The sequence below is a fragment of the Hoplias malabaricus genome, chromosome 12 (genome assembly GCF_029633855.1).
Source record: "Hoplias malabaricus isolate fHopMal1 chromosome 12, fHopMal1.hap1, whole genome shotgun sequence".
Lineage (NCBI taxonomy): Eukaryota > Metazoa > Chordata > Actinopteri > Characiformes > Erythrinidae > Hoplias > Hoplias malabaricus.
The window spans coordinates 37,893,371-37,912,755 of NC_089811.1; the positions used below are offsets into that span (position 1 = coordinate 37,893,371).

Consider the following 19,385-nt stretch of genomic DNA (forward strand, 5'->3'; position numbering starts at 1 on the left):
AATTACTAGGACCTCTAGGATGATGGGAAACATAGGCCTGTCACAATAGCCATAGTTTGTGGTCGATATATTTCCCCAGAAATAACTGTGATAAACCATATTGCTCTCCTCTGATTTATAAAATAAAAGCATAATAATATGTAGATTCAGACGTTGGATTTTGAATTTAAAACAAAACAAAACAAAAAATCAATATGTTTCAATAAATAAAACAAATCCATGTAACAGCTTCAGAACCGAGAGCCCAGAGAAAACCAGAGAACAGAACAAAGCGAGCAGACAGAATATTGGTGATTCATTGTTATGTAAACAAACACGGCAGTAAACACAATGGGTGATATTGAGGTAATCTCCATGTACTGTACGATAAGTCGATAATGTAATTATTGCGACAGGCCAAGGGAAACGTGAACTGTGGGGTATTTGAATGGACACAAAGCTTATTGTTCCCCAAATATCCACCTGTATCACAAAAAATGTAGGAGTCCATCATTTTTTGTGTTTTTTTCCCCCCTGTTTTGGTACTGGACTCTAATAAAGCTGTATTTATTTAAATGTAAAGGGGTGTACTTTCTGATTCATTGATGCATGAGGGAGCAAAGAGGTCAGCTCAGGCACACAGCCCCATACACAGCAATCTGCGATAGACTCTGTCCTAACAACCTCTCCTTCAGAGCCAGCATTAAGTTGTTCAGCGGTCTGAGGGAATAGATCCTAACACTCAACTCCTGCTTCCAATTATTCCCAAAGATAACTTCAAAAACACGCTGCTTAATAAATCCCACTCCATGACAGAGGGCGTTGTCAAGGGAGAATCCGTGTTATTAACTTCAGTGCATTTAAAATAAAAAGAAAAACAGGTCCCAAGAATACAGCCCATTTTCACTACTACCTTTAACCCTTTAAAGCCTGACACATGAAATAGTAATGCAGTAAAAGTGATTTCTTTTGGAAATCAAGCATTATGTGGTCCTTTAACTAAAATATAAATGTTTATTTATACATTTTGGATCATATTTATGCATTTACCATTTAATTGGTTTCTCATGTAGTTCACTACATCTGTTAAAACAGTTCTACTGATTTTTTTCCTTAATTTTGATTAATTTCAATTAAAATATCTATATCAAATGATGGTCTCTGTTCTTCTGAATTTTTCAGGAAAACGTCACATTGAGCCGATGAGACACTGCTCCAGAGGTCCTTCACCTATGAGCACTCTGTTCTTCTCTCTGACCTTTTTTCTTTTCATTTACTGGTGGTAATAACAACACCAGAACCACACAGGCTCTTTTGTGTTGATCTGCACAGCCGTGTTTCCACATTTTGAGAAAACTACAGTTGTTTCTGTTACTGTCTGAACCTTGGCTTGAGGTCTGAGGTCCTTCTACAGACCTCCCACACTCACCTGTGTCGTCATCATCCCCTTCCCCTGAGTCTCACAGCATCTGTGTCTTTTGGAAAAGTACAAATACCTTTTTGTTTCATGAAAGTACTTTGTAAAATTGTCTAAATGTGTTCTGCAGCTGTAAAGAGCAGATTGAATTTTCTGAATATTTACGTTACTTCAGTTTTGTAAAAAGTGGCCTTGATACTTTCTCTTGTATTTTTTAATGAAGATAGCAGCAGTAATGGTTGTAAATGGTTTGTTAAACGCATAGAAACCCTTCCACTTCATTCACAGTTCAGTAGAGAACTCAGAACACTGCCCCAAAAGGATGGAAGTGTGTTTCTGTATTTCTCTTCATTAAATGATGAAAGAGCCACCTCCAAAGATCTGTATCACGTTTGATACGTTGGGCTTTAAAGGGTTAAATTATGGCATAATCAAGGGGTCGTCCTAGTGCTGACACAAGCAGGAAACATGGCGGTTAACAACAAATGTAGCAATGGTGATAAAGTGCAAATATAAACGTGTTTATAAAAATGCTGCTTATATGTAGCCCACGGTTTCACCCAAGGGTCATGTTTTGAAAAAGTGAAAACATTTTTTATTTTGATATTTATTTCTTGAGCACACCCATAGGATGCGTACAGTTACTGGCAGTAAATAATCTACAAGATAAACAGTAAACAACAGCGGAGTCCTTCTTCCTCAGGTCCACCGTTGTTATGAATTAGGAGCCTCTCCTGCTCACGTCAGGTCCATAACGTTAGTCCGGCTTCACCCCGTCACCCCCGCTGTGTGTTTTCCCTAATCCTCTTACAGACGCAGTCTGGGGGCGGGGCTTACACCCTCCCTCTCCCCCTCCCCCTTGTCTCGCACTCTGGAGCTCGAGCTTGTTATTTAGCGTGCAGCAATGCAAAGCGTAGCCGGGGAAAAGGCGAGAGAAGCGGGAGTTGGGATTTGTTTTGTCGGAGCCACAGCGTGACAGATCCCGATGTAGGGGTGGAGGGGTAGGCGAACATGCGCGCGCTCAGGTGTGCCGGTGCGGGGGCGGCGCTGCTCTTGCTCGTGCTCACTCACCTCAGTGCAGGTAAGCAGGTAAAAAGACCGTTCGCGGGGCGCCGGGATGGCGTTGTGTTCTTATTCTGATGTACCGTGTAATGCGGGTCGGAACCGTCGCACGGGAAGCCCACTGTAGCCTCGTTTGGGGCGGAGAGCGCTAGTTTGTTAAACTTGGGTCGGTCTCGAATCTCAGATTTGCTTCCTGTGTAGTGCAGTGCACTGGGTTGGTGATGAAATAACGGGTTCTCCAACCAATTAGTGCATTATATGCTGAATATACACACATTGCAAAACAAGGGTTACTCATTATTTGTACATTTTTAGTTTAATTTTAAATGTTCTGTCATTTGTATCCATTACTTTGGACCATAAGCTGTTGCATGACTCTTATATAACGCATTATTATGGTGTAGTGATGTACTCATGACCACATCAGTGCACTATGTAGAGTGTGGAGCCATCTGAGATAAAGCCTGAGTCCTCTAGGCCATTCCTTCTGGTCTGGAACATTGCTGTGAGAATCTGATTGCATTCAGCCTCACAGGTCTTAATGAGGCAGGTACTGATGTTGGATGATTATTTATGGACCACAAACACCAGCTCGTCCCAAAGGAACCCACTGACCGTCGTAAACCTGAGAGACAGTGTGCTTGTGTTTAATGGTTTAACGCTCGCTCGCGGACTCTGGACTGTATTATGTAATGGGCTTAAGAGCGAGCATGAAGTCAAAAGATCAGACTGCACTGCTGCTGTATTCAAAATGCTTTGTGCATGCAGTAAACCTCTTTCTACCTTAGAGAAACTTAAAGGGGACACATTATACCTCTGTTTAAACAAGTTTGAGTAGGTCTATGGGCTACAAATCATGTTCATGAAGCTCTTAGCACAAAATCACTCACATAACGAGATCTCACCAGCTCTGTTCTCCCCAGCTTAGTCCCTTTCAGAATTTAGCTGTTTAAGGGCTCTTTTATGCAAATAAGCTGATGCTGGCTAAGCCCCACCCATCCCTTGTTGACGCAGGTGAGGGGTGGTGCCAGTGTGGTTCTATGCAAATAATCTTATTGTGACATCACAATAAGGGAGCCATTCAAACGGCTCATAGAAGCACCACACTTTTTATGTGTCTTTTTATTTTACGCCAATATTCCGAGATTTTTCTCAGAATTATTCAGAGAATATTCTCAGAATTCTGACTTTATTCTCGGAATCTTGTTTTTTTTTTTTTTTCTTTTTCCCCCCCAATGCCGTGGCCCTAAAACTCATATTTAACAGAATAGCATGGTCTTGACTTAAACATCAGGTTTATAATGCTTTCTAAGTAGCTGGTTTAATTAAATAGTAGGGAACACACTGGTTAAAACAATTTAACCTTAATACTCTTTTGAAAGTCACATAAATATTGTTTCAGATTTAAATTCGCAATCACAGATTAATAAAACCATTTTAGCCCGGGGTTTGTAGAGTACAGATTGCAGTATCAAAGGCAAATTCTAGAGGTGCATGAACATTTGCCTGATCCCGTGTTCATTTCCTCATACTCGTGACCACAAACGAGGCTCTGATACCAACATCCGACACCGTGTGCCTGGTGCACCTTACTGCACCTTACTGCACTAATGAGCAGAGAACTCTAAATGTCTGTGATCTGGAATTATTTCACAATCAGTGAAGGCCACCCAAGAAAAGCGGACTGTAGGGGGAGCCAGAGAGCAGTGAGTACGCCTCGAACAAGGAGGGTTTTTCTTCACTCACAGTGTAGTGAAGTGAAGTGTTTTCCCGTTTGCGAGAGCACTGCTCGTTGCCCGACGTGGTTTTTTCCTGAAATGAGATTATTTTCTCTGCTCGTGAGTTTTGAGTTGGATCCGAGGCCGTAGATCAGTCCGCTGCTGTTAAATAAACACCGACAATAAACAAACTGTGCTTGTTGTATCTCATGTTACTAATTTATCGATAGATGGATACTTTGGAAAGCACAAAAATGCACATATTTGTACTCGTACTCAGTTGGAAAAAAATGGTATTCATGCATCCCTAGTAAATTCCTTCCTAGACTTTATAATATAGCTTTTAAATGCCTTTTGCTTGACAATCTGAACATGCAAATTCAGTACATAGAAGCAGATTTGGGCTTGGCTTCTACTAAGATATGAGAGTTCTTTGGAAAACCGATGTAGCTCTTGGAGGTGTTGTGGGTGAGGCCATCATTGGGCACTATCAGTGCGGTCAGTATGGATCCCAATTCTCAAGTGCAGTGCCAGAGACGCTGTGCTGAATAAATGACACTGTCCCTTGAGTGTGACGTTAAACCAAACTCTTGATTCTCTAAGGTAATAAAAGCTGTTACCCAAGTGTCCTTATAAATCTGCCACCGTGACCCCATCTGGCCTCCTAGTCATCTGCATCTTCAAATAAATTGGCTCAGAGATACTTTCTCCTGGGGATTGGCTGTCACTTCATTGTCCAGGTGCATGCTGTACATTAGAGGTGTTTCTGGTGGCTACCTACTGCTCCAAAAAAAATTGCTTTTAATCACAATTCTCTCATGGAAAAATAATCAGTACTGCTACGTTTAATTATATCAGTGACAGAGTCCAGGATTGGTTCAGAAAAGCATGCTGTAGCATAAATAATTACAATAACTACATCTTTGAATGCACCCAAAATGATGTCTTTATTTTTAAAGTTATTTCTGATTTGTTGAAAATGTTCTGTTGTTGACTGGTGGATGTATGTGGAGCCCTGTTTCTGAGCCACAAGCCCAGTTTAAAAAAATTAAAGTGATGGAGATACTGCCTTGTTGTTCTCAAATTCCTGGTTATAGTTGTATTTGGAAGCTCATCCTGACGTGGATGTCATTAAACTAATCTCAGTGTGAGTTGTTGGGTTGGACGTGAAAAGAAAAAAAGTAGACTGGCTGGTCGTGGTGAATGTTTTGAGGTTTGACAGTTCCTTGAAAAACACTTTGTTCGTTCTTGAAGTCCTTGTACCTACTTTGGTCAGGGATACTATAATGACCCCGGTAGTTTTCCCCAAAGTGTCTGTTTCACAAGCTGAACTTAGACCAACCAACAATTATTGCAAAATTTATAGAAGTGCAGTCAGATGTTGCTACAGCTGGCAGTCACAAGGATGTTCCCACAGCCATATGGATGTTTATCATGTTCCCTGACGGTAAACTTTGACATAGTCCAGCAGTGGCCTTGGTCCTTTTTGTAGCAGTTCTTCTTTTGAAAACATTCACAATGATGGGCTCAGACGCTTAAAGAAGGAGTCAGTGGGTTTTTACAGTGGGTATAACTTTGTCATAAGCACAATATATGTCAGGAACAACTGTAAAGATTCAAGTATTTTACATAAATACAGTGAATCAACTTACGAATTTTCTGAGATACGAGCCGTTTATGTGATCAACCTTATGTTATATGAGCCGTTTATTCTCATATAATACAAATTTTGAGATACGAGCAAATTGTGTTATGAGCTCAGGCACAGAACTAATTAAACTTGTAAGTCAAGGTATTACTGTAAATTTATATATTTACACACACACACACACACGAAAAGAAATCAAATATAGATGTTATTCTACAGTATAAAATATTGGGACAGAATATACACGTATAGACAATGTGTACTGAAATAAATTTTATATTAAACTCTATGTAATTTGAGTTCAGGCAGAGAACTAGTTTATTTCTAAGGTGAGAAATGCTGGCACTGCCACATCACAAACCCTGATGCTTTGTGTTCAATTCTTGGCTTCAAAACAAGTCAGAAAAATGCATAAAGTGAGTGATGGAGGCTAAACTTCGGCTTTGCTGTAATGTGAAGTGGAAAAGAAAATGTACTCTGATCTGCTGGATGTTGGAACCGAGTTCCCAGCTTATGATGTTGGTTTGGGGAAGCATACTTCACATAGCACTGCTGAATTTATGAGCTTAACTCGGCAAGTAAACCTTCACAGGAAAAGCAGTTTCAGCCCGGCGGTTGGATTGCATTTGATGTAAAATACGTCTTCGCTGTGGATAGAAGTGTGGCCAGGGCAGTCTGTAATGCTCTCTGCCTTCTGCGATATACAACAGAAACCAATCTGGAAAATCACATCTGTGACACATAAGTGAATCAGAAAACGAGATGCAGTAGTTTGAAGGTTTTTACTCAGTCTATTTTAGCGTTCACTCCAGGGCAGCTTTGACAAGCTTATGTGAACATAACTTCCATTCCTTTTTCAGTTTAATTGCACATTTACCTGGCTGAGAGGCCAGATCGTATTATGGGAATACTCTCTAACTACAAACTTCATTTTTTAAAGTTTTAAGGTAGTGATTTAGCCTAAAACTACTTAGAAGCTTCTACCGCTTCTGTTCGTCTATAAAGAATATAGCACCAATAGACCATTCCACGTTTGATAGATGTCTGAAGAAAGCAGAGTACAGTTGCTTGGCTTTAAAAACATCACATGTCACTGGCACATGGATCACATGCAGTGGCTAAGCCTTTCATTTTGTTGCAGCAGGTCAGTGCCAATGATTGACCTATTGATTCACCGTTGGCATCTGCAAGAACAAGTGGACAGCATACAATCGATCTGTTCATGTTCCGCCCACTAATGCGCGAACTTGTTGTGAAACTGGACAGGCTTTTTTAATTTATTTGTTATGTATTCATAGTGTAGGCCACACTGCTGTAGTGTCAAGTTGTGTCTTGTATTAAGCTTGGTTTTACTCATGTTAGCATTGCGAACCGATTAAAGGTATCACGTAGAGCGAGGGCTAATCGGACAACCTCAGTGATTTAAACGACAGTTTAAGCAGCACACTCTTTGTGTTTTTAAGATGCAAAACATTAATCAAATTTGTCTCATGTTTTAATCACATCGTATTCCATGTTCATGTCTTTTTCCCTTGTGTGATGTTCCCTAAATCTTTATTGATAAATTTGAATGCAGCTTGAATTCCATTAAAAGGCCAAGTGAACCAAATAGATCTATTTTGAAGACATTAACAAAGCATTAATAAGTAGATTTTTAACGACTTACAAGCCATTTGAACAAAGCAGTGTATTTCACTTCAAATCTTGCATCCAAAATAACCCCTGCCTTACTGTAGAAACATACACAGAGTGGTCTAATGATAAACTGTGTTACTGGTCAAAGAGAGGCCACAACCTTCATGGTATTATGGACTGGTCTTCAGGTTTCTTTCCAGAAAGGAAAGCATGTCCAGCACTGCCTTTGAAAGCAGGACAGGTACACTGAGAGCAGCTTGAGATTAGCATGGTGTTAGCCTAAGCAGCATTACACAGATTTCCCCTACACTCTAAGAGCATGGACCTGGTTACGTAACCCAAAAAATCTCCACTCGAGGATCCAGTGGATAGTCCGGGGAAATAGATGTTAAAAGGATTATTGGTGTCTTCATGGTGTCTAATCCTGGCTGTTAGTTCTGGTGCAACCTAAGGACAATGAAATGCGATTGTCAATTATGAAATTTGTTTGGTCTGAAGTCTTGTGTTTACAGCACTGTTGGGACTGAAAGTTTAAGAAGTTCAAGTTTTCAAACAGTAGGAGAGAAAGCATGTTTTGACTCAGAAAACTGATCTATCAAAAGTAAAACCGGTGATGGAAAGTAACTGGAGTATTTTGTTAGTTTTTGGAGTTATTTTGAGGGACGTTTTAGTTGAACTTTAAAACATTTACTCAACTCAACATTTACTCATTACTCTGCTACAATATGAAACATCTGTTGTTACTTTTGTCTCATGCATGCATAAAAAAATAAAATTTCAACACGAAAGAAGTGCGTAATCACACCAATCAGGCTACAGCACACACTGTGTTAAAAGTGGGTCGACCCACACCGAGCTTCTCCAATTCAACATCGATGTAGCAGCGAGTGACAGCGGGAGCCACTTGCGACAGCACCCTGTCATCGTCTTGCATTTCTTTGTGAATTTATTTGTACCGAAGTGGCCAATAAATCTTAAACCAAAACAGCTTGTTTGAAAAATGTAATTTCACAGCAGTTTGGTTCCATCCAATGGACACATTTGTTTTCAGTGGTTTAGGTTTATGATACTTTTAATAGATCTTAGTGTCAGCGTAATTAATGACATTGTGTTGAAATATTGGTGTACCAAGAGTTACTCTGTAGAATTTTTACCTAAAATTAGTTGATTAATCAAAGTTCTTGTTACATAAATGATAATAGAACACTTGAGCTGTAATAAATCAATCGATTTTAATGAAATTGCACCAGGTGATTAGTATCAGTCTAATCAAGGCAGGGGTGGCACGGTGGAGCAGCAGGTAGTGTCTCTCCAGGGTCCTGGAGGTTGTGGGTTCGAGTCCCGCTCCGGGTGACTGTCTGTGAGGAGTGTGGTGCGTTCTCCCTGTGTCTGTGTGGGTTTCCTCCGGGTGACTGTCTGTGAGGAGTGTGGTGTGTTCTCTCTGTGTCTGCGTGGGTTTCCTCAGGGTGACTATCTGTGAGGAGTGTGGTGTGTTCTCCCTGTGTCTGCGTAGGTTTCCTCAGGGTGACTGTCTGTGAGGAGTGTGGTGTGTTCTCCCTGTGTCTGCGTAGGTTTCCTCAGGGTGACTGTCTGTGAGGAGTGTGGTGTGTTCTCCCTGTGTCTGCGTGGGTTTCCTCAGGGTGACTGTCTGTGAGGAGTGTGGTGTGTTCTCCCTGTGTCTGCGTGGGTTTCCTCCGGGTGCTCCGGTTTCCTTCCACAGTCCACAAACACACGTTGGTAGATGGATTGGCAACTCAGCGTTCGTAGGAGTGAGTGTGTGAGTGAATGTGTGTGCTGCCCTGTGAAGTGTATTCCCGCCTTGCGCCCAATGATTCCAGGTAGGCTCTGGACCCACCGTGACCCTGAACTGGATAAGCTCTTACAGATAATGAATGAATGAATGACTAATCGAGGCAGATTATCTTCTACCTAATATACTATTTTTTACATATCTCATTGCAGCTCTGAAGTGTGTGTGTCAGCTGTGTGCGAATCACACCTGCGAGACAGAGGCTGAGGGTGCGTGCTGGAATTCAGTGATGCTGATCAATGGCAAAGAAGAGACTGGGAAGTCATGCCTCTCTCCTAGCGAGCTAAAGGGCCAGGTGTTCTGCTACAGCTCCAAGAATGTCTCCAAACGCAACTGCTGCTTCACTGACTTCTGCAACAATGAGACCCTTCACCTGAATCAAGGTACTGCACGTCAAGGAAACAATGTAGACATTAAGTTGTAGTTGTGCTTTAAAAGCAGTAGTTTGGCCAACAGTAGGTTTGACACAATGTCACCCCTTGGCCACTGTCTTTGAGGAGTGTGGTGTATTCTCTTTGTGTCTGCGTGGGTTTTGTGGCTGAGCAAGTGTTGATATGTGTGAGTGTGCGGTGCTCTGTGATGGACTATCTCCCTAAACAGGGTGTATTCCAGCTGTGCACCCAATGATTCTGGATAAGCTCTGGTCCCACTACGACCCAGAGCAGGATGAAGCAGTTACAGAAAATGATGAATATTTTCTGTGTAAAGTAATGACAGCTTGTAAGGACCAAGCAGCAAGTTCGCAAGACCCTTAACATTCCCAAAAAAAACAGCTTCAGTGGAAGAAAAGGATTACATACACATCACAATAATCTGTTATATCACAAACCATTGTTTATTTTCAACAGAAAAGTGTGTGTGGTTGTGCATTAACAAAAACAGATTTGCATGTCAGTAGAGTAATCATTTCTTTATGTATGTCAAATTTCAATAGATTATAGTACAGGTGCAACACAGTAAATTAGAATATCATCAGAAAGTTCATTTATTTCAGTAATTCAGCTCACAAAGTGAAACTCATATTTTACATAGATTCATTACAAACAGAGGGATCTATTCATTCATTATCTGTAACCCTTATCCAGTTCAGGGTCGCGGTGGGTCCAGAGCCTACCTGGAATCATTGGGCGCAAGGCAGGAACATGCCCTGGAGGGGGCGCACCTCCAGTGCAAAAAAAAAATTAAAAAAACAACAAAACCCTCCTGTTTTCTGAGAGTCAACTGAAAGAGTTCGGTGTCTGGAATCATATGCTTCTATGAGCCATTTGGATGGCTCCCTTATTGTGACATCACAAGGATGAAATTTGCATAGAACCACCCTGGCACCACCCCTCACCTGCGTCAACATGGGATGGGTGGGGCTTAGCCAGCATCAGCTCATTTGCATAAAAGTGACAGAGCCCTTAAACAGCTACATTCTGAAAGGGACTAAAACTGGTGCTTGACAAGGTGTTCAGTCCTGATTTCATTATACGGAATGAAAGCCACAGTGTTAAATACAGGGAGATTTTCCTGTGTGTGTGTGTGTGTGTGTTTTAATATGTGGCCTCAGACTGTTACCCTGCTAGACGACAGAGGCGTTGATCCTCTTCAGTTGCGCTGTGACATAATATCCTGGCAGGGTTACGTGCAGGCAGGCCGTGCAATCTCCCAGCCAAGGGTTATTAATACCTCACCACGGCCTGGCGGGGGAGTGCACAGCCTCTGACTGAGTGCCTGCCTGGAAGGTACATCATGCTTGTGGGTGGATAGGCTGGAGCTAATGCACTAGATCCACTGCTTCAAATTCTCCCTTATATCAATAATGAATAGAGTGATTATAGCCGAGGTTGGCCCAGTGTGACTTGTAGAGAGATGGTGCTGGAGCAACTAATCAACTATAGACTCAAATGCAGTTAATCAGACCCTAGTTATTAATACAGATCGTCTTAGATTTGTTCTTTGATTAATGTGTACAATGTGTAATGAGGTGTTTACCACACTTTTTACACACTGTGAGACAGTGAGAGTACATTAGTGCAGAGGTGCTCAAACTGATCAAGTCTCGTGACCCCCTCTTTCCCACTCTAGCCCATTTGGACCAGCAGTTGAGGGCAGACATTCAGCTCTTACATGAGCCACTGGCACGTCAAAGCAGCCAATCTGTTTTGAAGTGCAAAAGGTGGGGGAGTCTCACACACACACACACACACACAGAGCAATGTCTCATTTCAAGATGCATTCATTTAAACCTCTCATTTGCTAGCCTATTACTGAGCACACACTGTGGGTGATTTCATTTCTGACATGGCATCCGAAGCCGTACCTTACATGTTATTTCTGATAGTGCAGAGGGTTGGAAGGATTTTATTCTCGTTCTCTTCGGCTTTATGCATGGCCACCTGGAGATGCTTGTGCAAAAACAGACCCACTTGGTAAACAGCTGCTCTGAATTTTTTTACTTGCATTTTCTGGAGACACTGTCCCATCTTCTCACCAACTCAGGCATTCAACACACTTTTCTTTAATAAAGTGGAAAAGATATGAGTTTGCAAAGACAGAAAAGCCCATCTCTTTCTTTAGTGTTCAGGAAAACTGCTGCATTTCTGGTTCTCATTAATTGTTTTTGATGTTTACCATTAGTTAATAATGATTTTGCTTTCAAATGTAAATGTTCTGATGAGTCCATTTTGGATTGTGTAAGTTTGTGAGGCCAGTTCAGATATTCATTCATAGTCTGTAACCTTTATCCAGTTCAGGGCGGCAGTGGGTCCGGAGCCTACCCAGAATCACTGGGTGCAAGGCAGGAACATACCCTGGAGGGGCACAAGTCCTTCACAGGGCAAAACACAAACTCACACCTATGGACACTTTTGAGTCGCCAACATACCAACGTGTGTTTTTGGAGCGTGGGAGGAAAATGGAGCACCCGGAGGAAACCCACGCAGACACAGGGAGAACACACCACACTCCTCACAGACAGTCACCCGGAGGAAACCCACGCAGACACAGGGAGAACACACCACACTCCTCACAGACAGTCACCCGGAGGAAACCCACGCAGACACAGAGAGAACACACCACACTCCTCACAGACAGTCACCTGGAGGAAACCCACACAGACACAGAGAGAACACACCACACTCCTCACAGACAGTCACCTGGAGGAAACCCAAGCAGACACAGAGAGAACACACCACACTCCTCACAGACAGTCACCCGGAGGAAACCCACACAGACACAGAGAGAACACACCACACTCCTCACAGACAGTCACCTGGAGGAAACCCACACAGACACAGAGAGAACACACCACACTCCTCACAGACAGTCACCTGGAGGAAACCCAAGCAGACACAGAGAGAACACACCACACTCCTCACAGACAGTCACCTGGAGGAAACCCACACAGACACAGAGAGAACACACCACACTCCTCACAGACAGTCACCTGGAGGAAACCCAAGCAGACACAGAGAGAACACACCACACTCCTCACAGACAGAGCAGGACTCGAACCCACAACCTCCAGGACCCTGAACTGCTGCTCCACTGTGCCGCCACAGTTCAGACATTACACATTGTATTTTAATATTATTTTTATATTTTATATGTTATTTTTATTTATATAAATAAATTACATGTATTTATAAATATTATTTATATCACGTAATTGGCTGTTTTAAGGGCTCTGTCACTTTTATGCAAATAAGCTGTTGCTGGCCATGCCCCACCCATCCCATGTTGCCGCAGGTGAGGGGTGGTGCCAGGGTGGTTCTATGCAAATAACCTTATTGTGATGTCACAATAAGGGAGCCATTCAAAATGCTCGTAGAAGCATATGATTCCCGACACCAGAATCTTTCAACTGACTCTCAGAAAACGGATGGATTTTTTTTTTTTTTTTGCAATCCCCCTTGGCTCTTTTATCCTGATCATCTAAATGAGATGTTTAAAAGAAATTTACAAGAAAAAAATCTAATACCTTAAATTGGCTTAGACGTAGCCCTGCACTTTGACTTGCAGTATGGGTCGGATTTATGGATACGCAATTAGTCACCAGCACACATTCAGCTCTATTGTAGGAGCTTACCGACTCCCAGCTCTCTGAATGTGAACCTAATAGCTCATATTCAGCTCTGATGATCTAACACCCAAACCCTGCCTTTCTGTTTTACTAACAGCTGTAGCTGTACACTTCACAATGGCAAGTGGTATTAGAGCAATTCAACCATACGTGTTCCATACTTGTGCCCAGCGATCCCAGGCAGACCCTGCGCTTACTGAGCCCTCGAAGAGGAAAAAACATTTACAAAAATTGAATGAACGAATAAATGAAAGTTTGAACTCCAAACAAAATGAAACCCTCAAAAGTGAGTCACCCTCGTGATACATAGTCTACAGAAATATCCATGAAATACACTAAAATACAACTCATAACGTCCCACCAGATGTACAAAGCCCGGTTCTATCAAAGTTCCCTTTCCCATGCTGTGGTCCCCTCTACTTACCCCTTCACACTTTTTCCAGTCTGAAAGCCTGCATGGTCATGCCATCAGCTGTGACTGCAAATCTCCTGCCTTGTGCCTGACTCACCTCCTCTGTTGCTCTGTCCTGTGCCTGGGCTTTTTCAAATACATATTCATTCTCTGCTGAGGTCACTGGCACAAACAAAACTGTCTGTACACGTAAGGGAAATGTCAACAATGAAGCCTCACACAGCAGGGAGTCCTGGAGCTCTGTGAGATCCACTCTGCCTCGGTGCTGAAACTCACATGAAGGTTTAACACTTCCGTTAGCAACGTTTTAACTGGAAACAGAACGTCTGTGCCATGGTTTTAAAAGTACTTAAAATTAGCTTAAACACTCCTCTCCTCTGGCTTCTCCTCTAGCATCTTCACTGTAGGGATATCATAATAATATCCAAATGGCCTCAACAATCAAAGCTGTAAGGGTGTGTTTCTTATGACTTCAGAAATCCTGGCTGTCTAAATTCACCCGTTTGTTTTGGAACACAGCGTTTTCAAAGCTAAAATGCTCAGCCTTAATACCTCTTACAGCATATAAACAATGTTATACGTTAACAAGTTAACTTTTTTACCAGAGGGAAATTAATAATGTTACGGTACTGTGCAAACTTTAGAGGCCAACCTTTAATTTCCTGTCCAAACAATCATTAAATTATTATACATTTTTGTATCTACTGGTGCAACAATGCAAATGTTAGCAGCAGATGAGTATTGCATTATTAAAGAATAGCATAATATTATATTTAGCTATGTAATGTTCTATTTAAAAAGACAATGATATAAATCAAGGGCGGCATGGTGGAGCAGCAGGTACTGTCTCTGTCACAGCTGCAGGGTCCTGGAGGTTGTGGGTTCAACTCCCGCTCCGGGTGACTGTGAGGAGTGTGGTGTGTTCTCCCTGTGTCTGCGTGGGTTTCCTCCGGGTGACTGACTGTGAGGAGTGTGGTGTGTTCTCTCTGTGTCTGCGTGGGTTTCCTCTGGGTGACTGTCTGTGAGGAGTGTGGTGTGTTCTCCCTGTGTCTGCGTGGGTTTCCTCTGGGTGACTGTCTGTGAGGTGTGTGGTGTGTTCTCCCAGTGTCTGCGTGGGTTTCCTCTGGGTGACTGTCAGTGAGGAGTATGGTGTGTTCTCTCTGCGTGGATTTCCTCTGGGTGACTGTCTGTGAGGAGTGTGGTGTGTTCTCCCTGTGTCTGCGTGGGTTTCCTCCGGGTGACTGACTGTGAGGAGTGTGGTGTGTTCTCTCTGTGTCTGCGTGGGTTTCCTCTGGGTGACTGTCTGTGAGGAGTGTGGTGTGTTCTCCCTGTGTCTGCGTGGGTTTCCTCTGGGTGACTGTCTGTGAGGTGTGTGGTGTGTTCTCCCAGTGTCTGCGTGGGTTTCCTCTGGGTGACTGTCTGTGAAGAGTGTGGTGTGTTCTCTCTGCGTGGGTTTCCTCCGGGTGACTGTCTGTGAGGAGTGTGGTGTGTTCTCCCTGTGTCTGCGTGGGTTTCCTCCGGGTGACTGTCTGTGAGGAGTGTGGTGTATTCTCCCCGTGTCTGCGTGGGTTTCCTCCAGGTGACTGTCTGTGAGGAGTGTGGTGTGTTCTCCCCGTGTCTGCGTGGGTTTCCTCCGAGTGACTGTCTGTGAGGAGTGTGGTGTGTTCTCCCTGTGTCTGCGTGGGTTTCCTCCGGGTGACTGTCTGTGAGGAGTGTGGTGTGTTCTCCCCGTGTCTGCGTGGGTTTCCTCCGGGTGACTGTCTGTGAGGAGTGTGGTGTGTTCTCCCTGTGTCTGCGTGGGTTTCCTCCGGGTGACTGTCTGTGAGGAGTGCGGTGTGTTCTCCCCGTGTCTGAGTGGGTTTCCTCCGGGTGCTCCGGTTTCCTCCCACGTTCCAAAAACACACGTTGGTAGGTGGATTGGTGACTCAAAAGTGTCTGTAGGTGTGAGTGTGTGAGTGAATGTGTGAGTGTGTATTGCCCTGTGAAGGACTGGCGCCCCCTCCAGGGTGTATTCTTGCCTTGCGCCCAATGATTCCAGGTAGGCTCTGGACCCGTCGCCGCCCTGAACTGGATAAGATTACAGACAGTGAATGAATGAATGAATGATATGAATCAAGAATTTGCACTAAACTAAAACTATCAGTTGGTTTGACGATTAAACTTGTTATCAGTTTAAAATGAACAATATAATATTTTGTATAGCTTTCCAGTGGCAGAAAAAAAGAAAAATGGTAAAAAAAATCCTATGCACTTATTTAACGCAGAATGCTTGCTAATTATGGGGGCGATTTACTGATGAGTTCAGCTCTGGTTCATGTGGTATTAGTGTGACTGAGTCCGCATCCCTGAGAACACCCCAGTAATGAAGAAGGGTTATAATTAATAGGGCCTGCTTTTAGTTTCTTGATTTTTACCTTGAAAATTTCCTGCAGACAAAAGGTCATGGCTTGACCTTCCTGGCTTATGGGGCTAGTGCTCTAGAGATAATCGTTTTGATTTATTACAGTTTGGATTAAATGTATGTTAATCCAGAGGCACATCCGAAGTCTGTACACTTTTCTGTGTTGGGCTCTGGGATTATGATATTACAGATGAGATGATGGCATTGTTTCCTGACCCCCGTGAACTAGTTTTATTGTGGCACTGCCATAGCACACAAGCTTATGCACATTATGCACTGTGATTGTGAACTGAGAACAAACACACAATGTGAGAACAGTGGCTAGTTGTGTTTATGTCTAGACTTTTAATATTTTTTTTTTCTTGTGAGCAAGACTTTCGGATCAGAATATACACTGCCAGTCAAAAGTTTGAACACACACGTTTAAAATTAATTTCATTTGAGAAGTCATTTCCTTTCAGCATTAGGATTCTCTTGTGTGTGTGAACATAAAACTACTCTCTTTGCAATAGTCCAAAGCAGTAACAGGTATCAAAATATAGGTATTGGGCGACAGCAGCAGAAATACTGGATCGGAGATCAAAGGGGAAAAAATGCATCTGATTTAATTATAGAGTTATAGTGTTAATAAATAGCATAGTGTTAAATTGTATAAATTGGTTCCAAAATCTTACTTTAATGAGAGTGGCATGGTGGAGCAGCAGGTAGTGTCTCAGTCACAGCTCCAGGGTCCTGGAGGTTGTGGGTTCGAGTCCCGCTCCGGGTGACTGTCTGTGAGGATAAGGGTTACAGATAATGAATGAATGAATGAATTTGAGAATGTGTTGAAGGAAAGTTCACTAAGGTCCTTTGTGGAACAGAATTACATCTTCAAGGAGAAGCATGACTAATGCATGTGAACCTCGTTTCCTTTAAATTGTAATCTTCTGTTCTTCTTTGAACACTGTGTAACACTCAAGTGGCAAAATATTTGGAAAACTTTACTCTTCTAGACTTCTGTTTGGTGCAATGTCAGGTTAAATTTAGATCACTTGAAGGAGACGGGGTTGTGCCAGTAGTCACATCTGCAGCTTGTCATCCATTTCAGCCTCCTTCCTTGTTTGATTTATACAATTTGAAACACACAACCAGAAGAGACGGCAGAGAAAAGACACAAGAGAGAAGTTTTAGGGTACACCCTGTGTTTCATATCATTGTTTTAACAGCTTCACATGGCTCTGACAGCTGTCAGTTAATGTAATATGAAACACAGCGTGAGATCAAGAGCTAAAATCCCCTTGATGGAAACTATGGGCACATTTAGAGATTCTCTTTTTAGACTGGTGTTGTGAAAGCTGTTTTCGGCACTTGTTGCTACAGTACTTCACTGGGCCAAAGACTTGGGGCGTAGAGATTGGGGCAAGACAACATTGGTGGACTCTAGTGCCAGCTATGCATACCACACGCATACACAGATACACACTTTAGAAAAATTCAAACATTGTTTTTTAACATCACAATGGCATTCTATTTTTTATAAAGTGCTTTTATAAAGAGAAGCATCTTCCTCACTGAGATAAAGCAGTAGTTTAGCGATGAAACTCTTACAATATTTCTCTTATTCCATATTAGCCCTAAGTTGTGAAGCTACTGAGGCCAACAAACAATTAAAACCTGCCACAGTTTACCTTAGGCTAATTTGATTACTAAAAAATGACACACTTGCCTCCCCAAGCTATTCTTTTAATCCCAAATATTTTGTCCCAACAGCCCAGAGAGCAACTTACTTTTGCTGCAGACCTATGAATATTCATTCATTCATTATCTGTAACTGCTTCTCCAATTCAGGGTCACGGTGGGTCCAGAGTCTACCTCGAATCATTGGGCGCAAGGTGGGAATACACCCTGGAGGGGACGCCAGTCCTTCACAGGGCAACACAGACACACACACACACACCCCTACAGGCACTTTTGAATCGCCAGTCCACCTACCAACGTGTGTTTTTGGACTGTGGGAGGAAACCGGAGCACCCGGAGGAAACCCACGCAGACACAGGGAGAACACACCACGCCCCTCACAGACAGTCACCCAGAGGAAACCCACGCAGACACAGGGAGAACACACCACACTCCTCACAGACAGTCACCCGGAGGAAACCCACGCAGACACAGGGAGAACACACCACACTCCTCACAGACAGTCACCCGGAGGAAACCCACGCAGACACAGGGAGAACACACCACACTCCTCACAGACAGTCACCCGGAGGAAACCCACGCAGACACAGGGAGAACACACCACACTCCTCACAGACAGTCACTCGGAGGAAACCCACACAGACACAGGGAGAACACACCACACTCCTCACAGACAGTCACCTGGAGGAAACCCACACAGACACAGAGAGAACACACCACACTCCTCACAGACAGTCACCCGGAGGAAACCCACGCAGACACAAGGAGAACACACCACACTCCTCACAGACAGTCACTCGGAGGAAACCCACACAGACACAGGGAGAACACACCACACTCCTCACAGACAGTCACCTGGAGGAAACCCACACAGACACAGGGAGAACACACCACACTCCTCACAGACAGTCACTCGGAGGAAACCCACACAGACACAGGGAGAACACACCACACTCCTCACAGACAGTCACCCGGAGGAAACCCACACAGACACAGGGAGAACACACCACACTCCTCACAGACAGTCACCCGGAGCGGGAATCGAACCCACAGCCTCCAGGCCCCTGGAGCTGTGTGACTGCAACACTACCTGCTGACGCCCACCTATGAATATTAAAAGGCTTTAATGTTTTATATTTGTACATATTTAGAGAGTAACATTAGTAGTCGTTTTTCCTGCTCTAAAGAGTTTGGATTCCTTGACAACTTTTAAGACAAGCGCTTCATTCCCAAGAGAAAGCCAAAAGTCCAAAATATCCTGGTCTTCTTTCATAGATTTTTGACTGTGGGTGGCCAGTGCCCGTGACCGAAGTGTTTCACGTTCTATTTGGTTGCACCTCTCTACATCAGAGCTGTAATACCTGTTACCGTGGTTACTGTTGCTGGGGCTTGTTTTCTGAAGCAGAAAAGGGGGAGCAACGCGTGAACGGAAAAGAAAACATTAAAATTAAGCTTCTTTATTAAATACTGCTGATGCAGATTAAAGGGGAGCATACAGCTTCGCCACTAATGAAGGAAGTGGCCAGGCTCCTGGACTGTAGCAGCGGTTTCCAAAAAGCT

General features: G+C 43.2%; 1 protein-coding gene across 2 annotated transcripts in view; it reads left to right on the forward strand.

Annotated features, from left to right (window-relative positions):
- The first annotated feature begins 2,349 nt into the window (after positions 1-2,349).
- Positions 2,350-19,385, forward strand: part of LOC136710487 (activin receptor type-1C) — a 32,406-nt gene continuing 15,370 nt past the window's right edge. Inside the window, exons 1-2 of one of the 2 annotated variants that reach the window (XM_066686021.1) lie at positions 2,350-2,477; positions 9,422-9,652. In XM_066686021.1, the coding sequence (XP_066542118.1) occupies positions 2,408-2,477; positions 9,422-9,652 (301 nt within the window). In that variant the 5' untranslated portion in view covers positions 2,350-2,407. Of the gene's footprint in view, positions 2,478-9,204; positions 9,298-9,421; positions 9,653-19,385 lie in introns of those variants that run through there. The other variant, XM_066686022.1, reaches the window with a different exon arrangement.